Genomic DNA, 12,457 nt, shown 5'->3' on the forward strand with positions numbered 1-12,457 from the left:
CTTCAAACACGTATACTGGCTGGGGGAAGTTTGAGGCTGAGATACACACTCATCCAAACTCCCATTTGGACCTTTGACCAAACTCAAGAAAAGCAGATCATGGATGCCATCAAGTAGACAAGCTAAGGTGCAAATGTAGTCACTGCTAGGATGGACACACAGAAATCTGGACAGAGAGACAGTGGAGTAGCTGGAGCTGTGACCCAGGATAGAAGCATCACCCAGAGCTACTCTGGGGTTGGAACTTTCCAGAATTGGAGAAGCAAGAGCAATGAAGATTCAGAGAAGGAAGACAACTTTGGGATGGGGGTAAAAGGCTTGCTCTTTTCTGAGACAGAGTTTCACTCTATATCCCGACCTGGCTTAGAATTCACCAGGGAACTTCTGGCAATCTTCCCACCTCAGTCTCTTGAACAGGCATGTCCCACCACATTCAGCTTGGATTTGACCTCTTCAAGTAATAGAACGTTTACAAGGAAGAAAAAGTATCAGAAGACCAAAGTAGGTTTACATGAAATGTCAGCCCCACAATTCCAATGACAGATGCCCATAACTATGCTGAAGTCATGTGCATTACTCAGTTTTCCCAGTCCTAAAATGGGAGTGACATTTCCTTCACAGGCCACTGAGGGAACTAAAATTTAACAACATCCATGACAAGTTTTAAAGTGTTGAGCACAACCACACTCAGCTTCAAGTATCTGCACTTTATAAATGTCTTTTTTTCTTTTTCTTTGTTTTTAGGTATCAGTGCTTAAAAAGAGAGTAAGTAGAAACATATACGGTTATGCGGTAATTAATATTTGTCACGGTTTTCCACTGTGACTGACTAGAATCCTAGTGTCTCCTGCCTCACAGGGAGTTCTGCCTTTTCAACATCCCTTCTGAACTTTATGATTTATGATTAAACTGTTGATGACAACATTTGTCATTAATATTAGATATGATACAGAAACCATATTGTATAATAATAAAAGGAGAAAAGGCCAACCCTTAAAATACATGAAAGAAGTTGAAAGCTACATTAGTTATAAAGAATATTTTCCCTCAGGAGAATGAGAGGACATAGGGTTTAATGTAGCCCAGGCTGGGCTTAACTCACTACAAAGTAGAGGCTAGACTTAGATTCCTAATCCTCCTGCCTCTGCCTTCATAGTGGAATGATTACAGGCATGTGTTGCCACATGTGGTTTGAAAGAAAATGGTGCCCAAAGGAAGTAGCACTATTAGGAGGTATGGCTTTATTGGAATAAGTGTGTCACTGTGGGGGAGGACTTTGAGGTCTCTTCTGCTCAAGCTTCCCTCAGTATGACACACAGTTGACTTCCTGTTGCATGCAAGATACAGGACTCTCAGTTAGCTACTTCTCCAGCACCATGTCTGCCTGCACATGGCCATGCTCCCCACCATGATAATGGACTGAACCTCTGAACTGTAAGCAAGCCACCCCACTGAAATGTTTTCATTTCTAAGAGTTGCCACGGTCATGGTGTCTGCTTTTTGTAAACTTCTTTTTTCAGGTATCAGTGCTTTGGAAACGAAATATTTGGGGGTGGAAAGACAGTGTTTAAGAGAATGTGCTATTCTTTGAGAGTACCACAGTTCAGTTCCGAGTACCCACTCAAGGTGGCTCACAACTGTCTCAACGTCAGTTCCAGAGTGAGGCCATGTGGCCTCTGAAGGAATATGCACTCCTAAGTACACACCAACACTAGGAATGCCCCAGTGGCCTGCTTCCATCAGCCAGGCCTCACTGTTCTTTTGCTTATTACATTTTATGTATTTTGTGGGGGTCAGAGAACAACTTTTGGGAGTAGGCTCTTTCCTTCCACCATGTGGGTCCTGGGAATTGAACTCAGGTGGTCAGGCTTGGTAGCAAGTGTCTTTACATTTTGAGACATCTTACTAGCTCCAGTCCTTACTTTTTAAAAGTGTTTTATAATCTCACAGCAGCAGCTGAGGACCATTCAGTTTTATGTACTTGAATCAATCTGACACCCTCAGTGTCCTCTTCTACTGAGAATCAGTCTTACTCATGGAGAATGGACCTGCCACCCCCTTGCAGTTCAGGCCCTAAAAAATGACACATGTGATCTCATAGTAACGTATCACTTTCATGGTAGGCAAAAATGGGGAATAATTTCATTCTGAATGGTTACTTTTTTAAACTATGGAAGAAGGCTTCCTCTCAAGACATTCAAATCTACTGAATATTGCACAAATTTGCTGAGTTCATACTATAAACAATGCACTGCACAGACTATGCATAGGAAAGTCAAAGGCTGTTTGTGCCTGCTCTGAAGAACAGAATAAATAGAAATGAGAGTAATACAGGACAGACTCTGACAGGATGTAAAATCATCCCTTAACGGAGACGAGGTAGTGGGTCCCTGAGGCTAAGAAGGCACAGAAAGCTTTCAGGAAAAGTGATTTCTGTGGTGTTCGGAAGGACAGGTTAATGGAAAGGAATATTATTGGTGGTGAGGGGAGACAGGCTGGAGTAAGCAGTGTGCTCTGAGGGGTAACATAAAGATTACTAGAGTTATTACAATCACAGGTATGAACTTCATACAGGACTGCCAAGAGATTTAAAAACTTTGAAGGAAAGAATTCATTAGCAAAGTGAATCATACTGAAAGCTACATCATTCATTTTCCACAGAAGAGGCATAACCAAGGGAAAGCTTGACTAACACTATTTCATCTAAAATGTAGTTAAACACTAAGCTGCAGAAAGTACTTCTGATAGAAGTAACTCATAAGTGTCCAACCTTTATAAGCTAAAAAACTACAAAGTATGTCCTACTGAGTTACCGTATACATAGCTATGCTGCTTCTAGAAGCAACAAAATTAAAATCACTGAAAAGTATTGAGAAGGGGCCAACAGATAGCTCAGTGGGTAAAGGTGCTTGCTGCCAGACCCAAGGACCCAGGTTCAATCCCTGGAACCCACACATCGAAAGAAAAGAACCAATTTCTACAAGCTGTCCTATAGGTTATCCTCTGATGTCTACCCAGGTGCTGAGCCCTCTACTCTCTAGATAGACAGCCAGATGATTGATGACAGATAGAAGATAGATAGATAGATAGATAGATAGATAGATAGATAGATAGATATGATTGATGATAGACAGATGATTGATGTTAGATGATAGATGATTGATGATAGATGGATATAGACAGGTGTAAAACAACTTTGTAAAGTATTAAGAAGGAAGAAGTTCAAATGAAAAGCATTATATAAGTTCAAAATATAATAAAATGAAGGTGAAGTTAATGGTAAACTACTTTAATTCCTATACTCGAGAGGTTACTACAGGAGAACTGAGTTTCAGACAAGCCTGGCTACACAGCAAGGTCTTGTCATCTTCTAAAAATGAAGCAAAATAAAATAAATTTAATATCACTATATTTCTATTCCCACTGTGACTCTTTAAAATAGAAACAAAAGCCTTAAGAAAAAAGAAAGCAAGAAGAACAGAAACCACTGGAGGTCTTAGTGTTAATATTCCACTAAGGCAGGAATCAATCAGAAAACCACTAAAAAGATCTTAGTGCAATATCCCATTAAGGCATGAATCAATAGTTTCCCACAAACTTGAACTAGAAAACTATGACATTCAGGACTTACATATCTCAAACCCATTCCTGATATTTGCAAGCATAAGGTCACAGACAAATGTCAGAACTGTCATTAGCAAAAAGCAGCTGAGAGAATTTCTCTGAATGCCAAGTCTTATAGCTGATACTCTTTAAAAAAAAAAAAAAAAAAAAAAAGCCAACCAATCCAAGATCTTTGAGGCACTTGGAGGACTTAACAGAGGATGATTATAAAGAGATAATAAATGCCTACTGCTAAACTCACAATTTTTATGGCTATCCCACTTACCATAAGGTTCCCCACCTGCCCTATCCTTTCTCCCTCTGCCCCTCCTACAATGATAGAGAACTAAGTCAGGGCAGAGCCTTGTTCCTGTAAGCCACATCCCCAGCTTTCACTAAGTCTTAACTTGTGTTTGAAGCAAACCATAAACAAAACCCCTAACTGAAAATGGTAATTGTAAGAAGCCAAAATCCTCCTCCTCCCCCTTTTATCATTTAAGAAAAAAGAAAGAAAGAAAGAAAGAAAGAAAGAAAGAAAGAAAGAAAGAAAGAAAGAATTTTTCTGAGACCCAGCCACCAGGCATACTGACTACAGCTGTGACTTGTCTGTCTGTTTCCTTGTGGCTCTGGGATGCCTCACACGTGCTGAGTATGCACTCATTCCTGACAACACCAGCCCCAGAGCTACACTCTTCTAATTAAAGCCATCAAGGTGCTTTGTTCCAAAATATCTTATATAAAGCCAGTCATGGAAGACCATATATGATTCTATTTGTGTAAAATGTTCAGAATGGGCAAATTTACAGACAAAGTAAGTTAGTGGTTTCCTAGAACTGGTAACTGGAGAAGGTCAGAAGTGGATAAGGAAATGAGTGATGCCAGTGGGCACAGGGTTTCTTTTTAGGGCGATGAAAACATCCCAAAGTTGACTGTGGCAATGGTGCACTGTCAGGGCAATAAAAAGCAGTAAGCATACACTTTAAATTAATGAATTTTACGGTATCTAAACAACATTCAATGAAGCTACTAATAAAATTATATCAACTATTTGTTAATGCTTTTTTAAAGAAACCATAAAAGTTCTATGAATGGGAAAATGTGATCAGAAAAAATTTTTAAATTTTACATTAGTTGATTGGCATTCCTATATTCACTGAGAACAGGTAAGAACTACTTAGAAATATATAATTACAGTTCTTGTAATAAAAAGGTTATGGTCTGCATTACAAAAAGTAGCAAAACTATTAAAATGACACAATTCATCATAATTCTTGCCATATGCAGAAGGATCTTGCTCTGAAGAGATGAAATATGATCATCTAACAATTGTGGAAAAGTCACCAGAATCGCAGCAGATCTGTGTTCCTGTGTTTTTGCTGCTTCTCTCTACCAACCCAAAGAAAACAACAGAAACCTGATCCTGTTTAGCAGACTCTGCAAACCTCTTTCTGCCCTGGTCCTTCCATTACAAGTACATTTCCACTTCCTCAGCCACTTGCGTCTGCCTCTCAGACCGACTGTGAGCTGGGGACTGGCAGCTTATGAACAATCTCTTCAGTTTGGGTGAAAACCTTTTACCCACAGTGCGGAGAAACCAAGGACTGCACTAATGTAAACTCTGCTCACCTGCATCAGGCCCTGCCAGCTACTAAGGGCTGCAGTGAAGCAGGGCTGATCAATTCACCTTATTCTCCAACTACGAAGTGAGAGAATGTGACCACACAGCCAGGAGTCTTTCTTTTCTAAGACGCCATGATTTTATGATTCTCTACTGAGAATCTGCCTTAACAGATAGATCTGAAAGCTGTTCTTCCCTGATTACAAAAGCATGTTAAGCCATGTAATCCTGCCTTGCTGGTATCAGCTAAGATTACTCAGTTATATTCACCTCTGCCCATGCTGCAGACATTTCAAGAAAGAAAACATTCATCTGAACCAGCAAAAAAAGGAAAAAAAAAAAGTGGTAGTGGCCTTTCACAAGCATCTTAGTCACCAAAATATTTGAAGAAATTATTTATTTCAGAAAGTTTTAGAGGAAGAGAAAAAAACCAGATACAAAAAGGAAGTATTTCATAGCATGGCTCCCAGGGGGCTGCAGTTTTCATGCCATGTAAGCAGAATGGCACCACTGGCTATAGTTTATAGTCTTCTTTAGACTGCTGGAAATGTTTGTCAAAGAAACCAATCTTATTAAAGCCACCAGAAACAAAGTAAAGACACCAAATTGTAATTACTACAAATATTGCGGGAATTTAAGAAAGGACTAAAAATATAACTTGATATTAGGAGAAAACCACCATCTATGCTAAATAGTGTTAACATCTACAATGAATTATTTCCCTAAAAGAGATCACAAGAGTACCAGAAGATAAAACTTACTTGGCTCTAGCTTCTTCAGGTCCTCCAGTTTAAATTCTTCTTGGGACTGTGTGGACTAAATTTAAAATACGCACATTACATCTTGTTACTACAAAGATTGCGCTGTACCCTATGTCTCCTAAGTGGTAAAAACCAAATATTCAAAGTGATGCAAAACCTATTTCTTGCTTTCAAGGTGGAAAGTGAAAAGTTCCAAATTGGGTTTTGTTTGTTTTGCATTCCAGGAACATTCAGGCTAAATGTAATAGAAAAAAAATTAAAGTTATAACTTTGACTTCTATAGTTTATGAACTAAATCATGTCAGTATGCATGTTAATGATGAATTCCCCTAACTGTACAAGTCTCCTGAGATGACCCGACTTTAGGCATGAGTGCCTACTATTCAGCAGGACAATCATGTCAGAAAGTTAAGAACACCTCTACTTACCTGTAATGCTGCACTTCTCAATTCTAAACATGTGGCGATTTTGCCTATGGTTTTCTGTAAGGAGATAAAAGAAAATCAGGTAAAAAAATTTTTTAATCAATAAGAGGTTTCTAATTCTTTAAAAACAAGATAAATCTTATTTCTCTGTAGCATGTGGCAGACTCAAGAGAAAAAAAGCAGGATGCAATGGCTTGAGATGAAGGAGGTAGGTGTGTAATCTCCTACACTAACACCTCACAACCAATTCTAAATCAAGGTCACATCGGTAACGGCTCTCACCATAATTTAAGGGTAATGAATACAGTCAGTAATGGCAACCAATATGGAATCCCCCCCCCCCCGCAAAAAATTAAAAATAAGGCTGGCAAGATGGATCAGCAAGGCCAGGTGGTGATGGCGCACACCTTTAATCCCAGCACTCGGTGGCAGAGGCAGGTGGATCTCTGTGAGTTCGAGACCAGCCTGGTCTACAAGAGCTAGTTCTGGGACGGCCTCCAAAGCCAAAGAGAAACCCTGTCTCGAAAAAACAAACAAAAAAAAAAAAAAAAAAAAAAAAAGATGGCTCAGCAAGTGCTTGCTGCTAAGCCTGACGACCTGACTTTAATTCCCAGAACCCGCATGCTCAAAGGAAAGACCTACAAATTGTCTGCTGATATTGGTATGTATGTGGTGGTCTACACGTCTGCGCACATTCACATACATACATATATAACCACACACATAAAATGCAAAAAAGTTATTAAAAAATTAAAAGTAGAACACTACCATATGGCCCAGCAGTCCCACTCTTCAGTGTACAAAGGACATAAAATCAGTATGTTCAAGAGATATTTCACTCTCTCATTTTTCTGCAGTCCCATTCAGTTGCCACAAATCAGAAAGACCCCTAGGTATCCACTGGCTGACACACGAATAAAGAAAATGTCCTCGTCTGTACAACAGGACAAGAAATGCCATAATTTGGGACTAGGGATCAAGCTGAGCAAATTAAGTCAGGAACAGAAAGGTGGGGACCACGCTCTCACTCACCCAGAGCATTGACAAGCTGAGCCTACAGAGTGGAGAACAGCCTGGTAAGCAGAGGCGGGGGAGAGTCAGAGGAAGGGAGGACAGGGAGAAGCAGATGAAGGTGGGCTAAGTTAGTGTAAGACAAAAAAGCAAGGTCTGCTGTTCTATCACACAGGGGACAATGCATTACAATAATGTATAGTACATGTCAAAGGCAGGGGATGTGGTGTGATTGGTAGAGTGCTTGCCTGACATGCAACAAGTCCCAGGTTCAATCCCTAGCACAGCACACTGCAGGGCTAAAACCAGGCACAGGGACACAGGCCTCTAACTCCAGCACTCAGGGGGTAGCATGATCAACAATTCAAGATCATCCTTAGTAGCACAGCAAATTTTAAGTTGACCTAGGCTATAAAAGCTCCTGACTTAAAAAAAAATTTTTTTAATGTCTTTACTACAAAGATAATAAATGTTTGAGCACAGTAAGTTTAATTTGATTTAAATGTCACACAATAGAAAACTGTAACAATACTTTCTTATTAGCATGGCGTGCTAGCCCACCCATGACTTTCTTTAATCCCAGCACTTGGGAGGCAAAGGCAGGTGATCTCTGAGAGTTCATGATCAGCCTGGTGCACATAGCAAGTTTAAGGACAGGCAGGGCTACATAGTGAGAACCTGTCTCAATATAAATAAATGTATTAAAAAAGAAATAAATAGATTGCATTGTCCATTAATATGCATAATTTTAATGTTTTTCTGTGTTAGTTAAATTTAAGTAGCTGGGCATGGTTGCACATGTCTTTAATCCCAGCATTTAGGCAATCAGAGACATGTGGATCTTTGTGCTTTAAGGGCAGCCTGGTCTCCACAGAGTTCCAGGACAGCCAGGGCTACACAGAGAGACCTGTCACAAAAATAAATATATAAATTAATTAAAGAAGAATAAATTCAAATATTCCAAAAAGAATGCCAATGAAAAATGGTCAATGCCATATAGTTCCAAGCTTTCTTATCTCTTCGCTATTAAGCCTAAAATTCACCAAAAAATTGAAAATTTCTTAAGTTATTAGTACACTATAATAATGAAATTCTGACTCAAGCGAACCTAACTTACTTAAATACACAAGTTATACTAAACAAAATCAGTACCTATACTAAATAGTGAGGAATTTTACAGTCAGATATGTTTTATATAGCAAGATATAAAGTGGACACTAATGACTAGGCATAAAGCATGAGCTTGAGAGTCTACAAACTCCAACACGGGAGCTACACAAACCTTACCTCAATACAGTGAAGATGAGCTAAGGAATCAGCCCCAGGAGGACTTCTAAAACTAAGAGTTTAGGAAAGTGACACACAGTTCACCTGCCTCAAGTCCCGAAGGCAAAGAGAAAGGTTTAAAAAGGAAAGTTCTATATTTAGATACAGCTTCTTACATATATTTTTTCTTTATCTTTCTTCCTTCCTTTCCTTCCTTTCTTTCTTTTTCTTTTTTCTTTTTCTTTTTTCTCTTTTTTAAATTCTAAGGCCTAGAGAGGTGGCCCAGCAGTGAAAGAGTACTGGCTGCTCTTGCAAAGGACCCAGATTCAAAGTCCACTAATGACTTGGCAGCTTATAACCATCTGGAACTCCAACTGAAGAGCTCCAACACCCTCTCCCAGCTTCTGTGGGCACCAGGCATGCACGTGGTGCATAGACACACATACAGACAACACAGCCAAACACAAAATAAAATGCCCTTTAAATTTTTAAAAAGAATTCCATTTGCACTGAGCTATATGGACACATTAAGTATTTAAGAATGACAGTGTCACTTCTTTTTCTTCTTTGTTACAAAATCAATTTCATTTCATACACCTAACACTTAAAAGTGTAAGTTAGCAACTAGGAGTTTACTAATAAACTCTTAAATATAAACTTTTATTCTTGTAGAACCAAGAACCCTTTATACAGAAATGCACTGCACTATAGCAAAATATCAATAGGCATTATTGATAGCTCTCTAAGGAGCAACACCCAACCTCACTATTAAAATGAGTGGGGTGCTCTCATTTCAGCCACAGCAATAATTTAAAAACACAGAGATGCTCTTGATGCCAAAAATGATGTGCTACTACTGAGATAGCACACAAAAATGATTAGGGAACTCAAGTCTACTAGGTCAGAGTCTGAGTACAATAACACTAAGCACTGGGGAGCCAAATGGCTCAGAGACAAAAGGGGTAACCGTGCTTGCAATGGAAGCCTGTTACCCTGAGAGGTGAGGTGGAGAGAACCAGCTCCTCAATGTTCTCTGACATACACACACTCTAACAATAAATACATTTTAAAATAATAATTTTTAAAAAGACTAAGCATGTAGTAATAGTGCCACATACCTTTAATCCCAGAACTAGGGAGGCAGAGGCAGGAGGATCTCTGTGAGTTCAAGGCCATCCTGGTCTACATAGTAAGTTCCAAGATAGCCAGGGCTACATAGTGATCAAAAAACCCAAAAATGTATGAGCTGAGCAAAGACAAAAACAGTAGACATGCCACAGTGGACAGAGGAAAGGGCATGAGGCCCCAACCCTACGCAAAGCACTAAGGCAACTAAGGGTGCTGAGAGGAGGGTGGTCTTCCTTAGGGAAGAGCACACCAACTGGTCAGCCCTCAAAACACACATCTAAGTGACATTATAGCGAGTGAGCACATTATGTTTAGGAATACCAATGTACATCAATACACACACATGCATGCAATAACAATGAGAAAAGAGGCTATGGATTTGAAAGAGAGCGAGGAGGGGTACACGGGAGGGATTGAAGAGAAGGAGGAAATGTTATTATATCGTAATCTTAGAAGTAAAAGAAATATATTTTTTAAAACTCATAAGCTTACTTTAAACCAGAAATCAATGAGAGTATTAAGAATAAGTACATACGGAATTCTCACACTATCTATTACTAAGTGGTATGTTTCAGAAACATTACTATTTCTGTTTTAGAATTTTTTAATGTGTGAAAAGGTTTCACTTTTCACTTCCACGAACCTCTGGCTAAACTGGGTTTTGTGTTCATCTGTAGGGTCAGTTTCCCACTATGTCTCATTACACTGCACACATTACATGCGCTGTTGCTCTCATTCTCAGTGCTAACAGCAATTCCCTGTGTACTCCTACCAATTCTTAAATGTGTACAAAATAATGGGTTTCATTATTACATTTCCATCCATGCTTTATGATGTTTTTAGATTTAAAGTTAACATTTTAAAAAATGCAAATTATCTTGAAACATGATTTATAATAATCCTCTGAATAAATACCAATAATCTCAGAGCCAACAAAACTTTTACTTATAAAATACTTTCAAGAGTTTACTATGAGCTAGAAAAAACTTCCTGCTTCCTGAGGTGGCTCACAGTATAATCCCAACATCAGGAGTGTCACAAATTCAAGGCTAGCCAAAGCTACAAAGTGAATACAGGCCATCTTGGGCTACAAAGCTAAGTCCCTGCCTCAGAAAATCACACACACACACACACACACACACACACACCACCAACAACAAAAAATCCTACTCCCCAACCCTCCAAAAAACAACCAATTAAAAATAGGAGGAGGAAGAGGGGGGCAGAATGGAAAATAAAAGAACCGTAGAAATACTGATTTTTAAAAAATTCTTTTTCTGGGTGGTAGAGCAAGCCTTTAATCCCAACACTAAGAAGGCAGAGGCAGGTGGATCTCTTGAGTTCAAGGCCAGTCTGGTCTACAGAGTGAGGTCCAGGACAGCTAGAGCTACACAGAGAAACCCTGTTTTGTGAGAAAAAAAAATTCAAAGTTTCACAAACTACTGAATAGCAGATATAGTTGGAAACTTTGCCACTGTTACCAAAACACTAAAAACAGTAAAACCATTAAAAACATAAAAATTCAGTAATTCAGTAATTCCCCACAGTGTTTTCTTATGAACACCAGACCCAACAGGAGGGAGATTTCCAAACCCAAATAAAATTTAAAAGACTACACATGCAAACTCTTTAAAATATTCAACATTACATAAGCATGCTGAAGCCCTGAGACTTTATATTTCTGTTCAGAATATTGATTAATTTTTCAGAACCAATGTTCCCCAGTCCACATCTGGACAATCATTATTTTGAGCCATTTATTATTAATAACTCAAAACCTCTGATAACTACTTCCCTAGGTAACAATCAAATAAGCCTATTATGGATGGCTGTGCGAGTTTCACTTGAATTTTTAAAGAAAATTAAACATTTAGAGGTGTACAGCTTGACTTGCATTTATAACACGGCACATGAAGATACGGCAGGCAGGCCCAAGTTCTGCCTGAGCACAGAAGGCTTATTGGCAAGTATTCTAAATAACAACTGTTTCAGAAATCCAGTGGCCAGGACACTTCCTAGGTAAAGCTATTAGAGATTTAGGGACACAGTATCTTTTAAGGTCCTGCAGAACTCTAACCGCTCATCTCATAAGGACATTTGGGCCTGGAACCTGAGCTCTGTGGCTACTCCAGGCCGGCCTGCCTCCAGTCTTTCCGAGTGCAAGATCTTGAGTGTCTATAAGCAGCTAAGTAGAAAGGGCTGGGCTGCAGGAAGAGCTACAAACTGAAGGGTGAAGAGCACTATCAAATACCCAGAGGGTTTAGCCTCAGGTGAAAGAAAATGGTGAGGAAGTTACAATTGCTTACCTTTAGCAACATCATGACAGATTCATTTTTTAATTTATTATTTTCTTTTTTTAATGATCTTAAAACATTTTTAGCAAATCAAATCACTTTATATTTGAGCTGATGTTGGGAAACAAAAACATAAGTAACCCAAAGTGAAGAAATTACTGAGCAAAATATGAGGTCACTGAACTGTTTGATGCCTTAGGTTTCATTTTCCCTTCCACGCTATATCTTTATTAACTATTAATTCATGCACCTAGACACTAAAACTCTGTTGGTCAGAACTTAGACATCCTAAGTTGTTTCGATCCTATAATGCCAACTGGTTATTCCAGGCAGATGTCACAATCTGAGAGA

General features: G+C 39.0%; 1 protein-coding gene across 2 annotated transcripts in view; it reads right to left on the reverse strand.

Moving 5' to 3' along the window:
* Aida (axin interactor, dorsalization associated) overlaps positions 1-12,457 on the reverse strand; it is a 42,473-nt gene that overhangs the window by 21,237 nt on the left and 8,779 nt on the right. For both annotated transcript variants that reach the window (XM_035445606.1, XM_027418776.2), the window contains exons 3-4: positions 6,411-6,464; positions 5,983-6,037 (exon numbers count right to left, since the gene is read on the reverse strand). Coding sequence is in view for 1 of the 2 variants with exons in the window: in XM_027418776.2 (XP_027274577.1) it covers positions 5,983-6,037; positions 6,411-6,464 (109 nt within the window). In the remaining variant the exon portion in view is untranslated. The remainder of the gene's footprint in view (positions 1-5,982; positions 6,038-6,410; positions 6,465-12,457) is intronic.

This window comes from Cricetulus griseus, chromosome 5 (genome assembly GCF_003668045.3).
Source record: "Cricetulus griseus strain 17A/GY chromosome 5, alternate assembly CriGri-PICRH-1.0, whole genome shotgun sequence".
NCBI classification, from domain to species: Eukaryota; Metazoa; Chordata; class Mammalia; order Rodentia; family Cricetidae; genus Cricetulus; species Cricetulus griseus.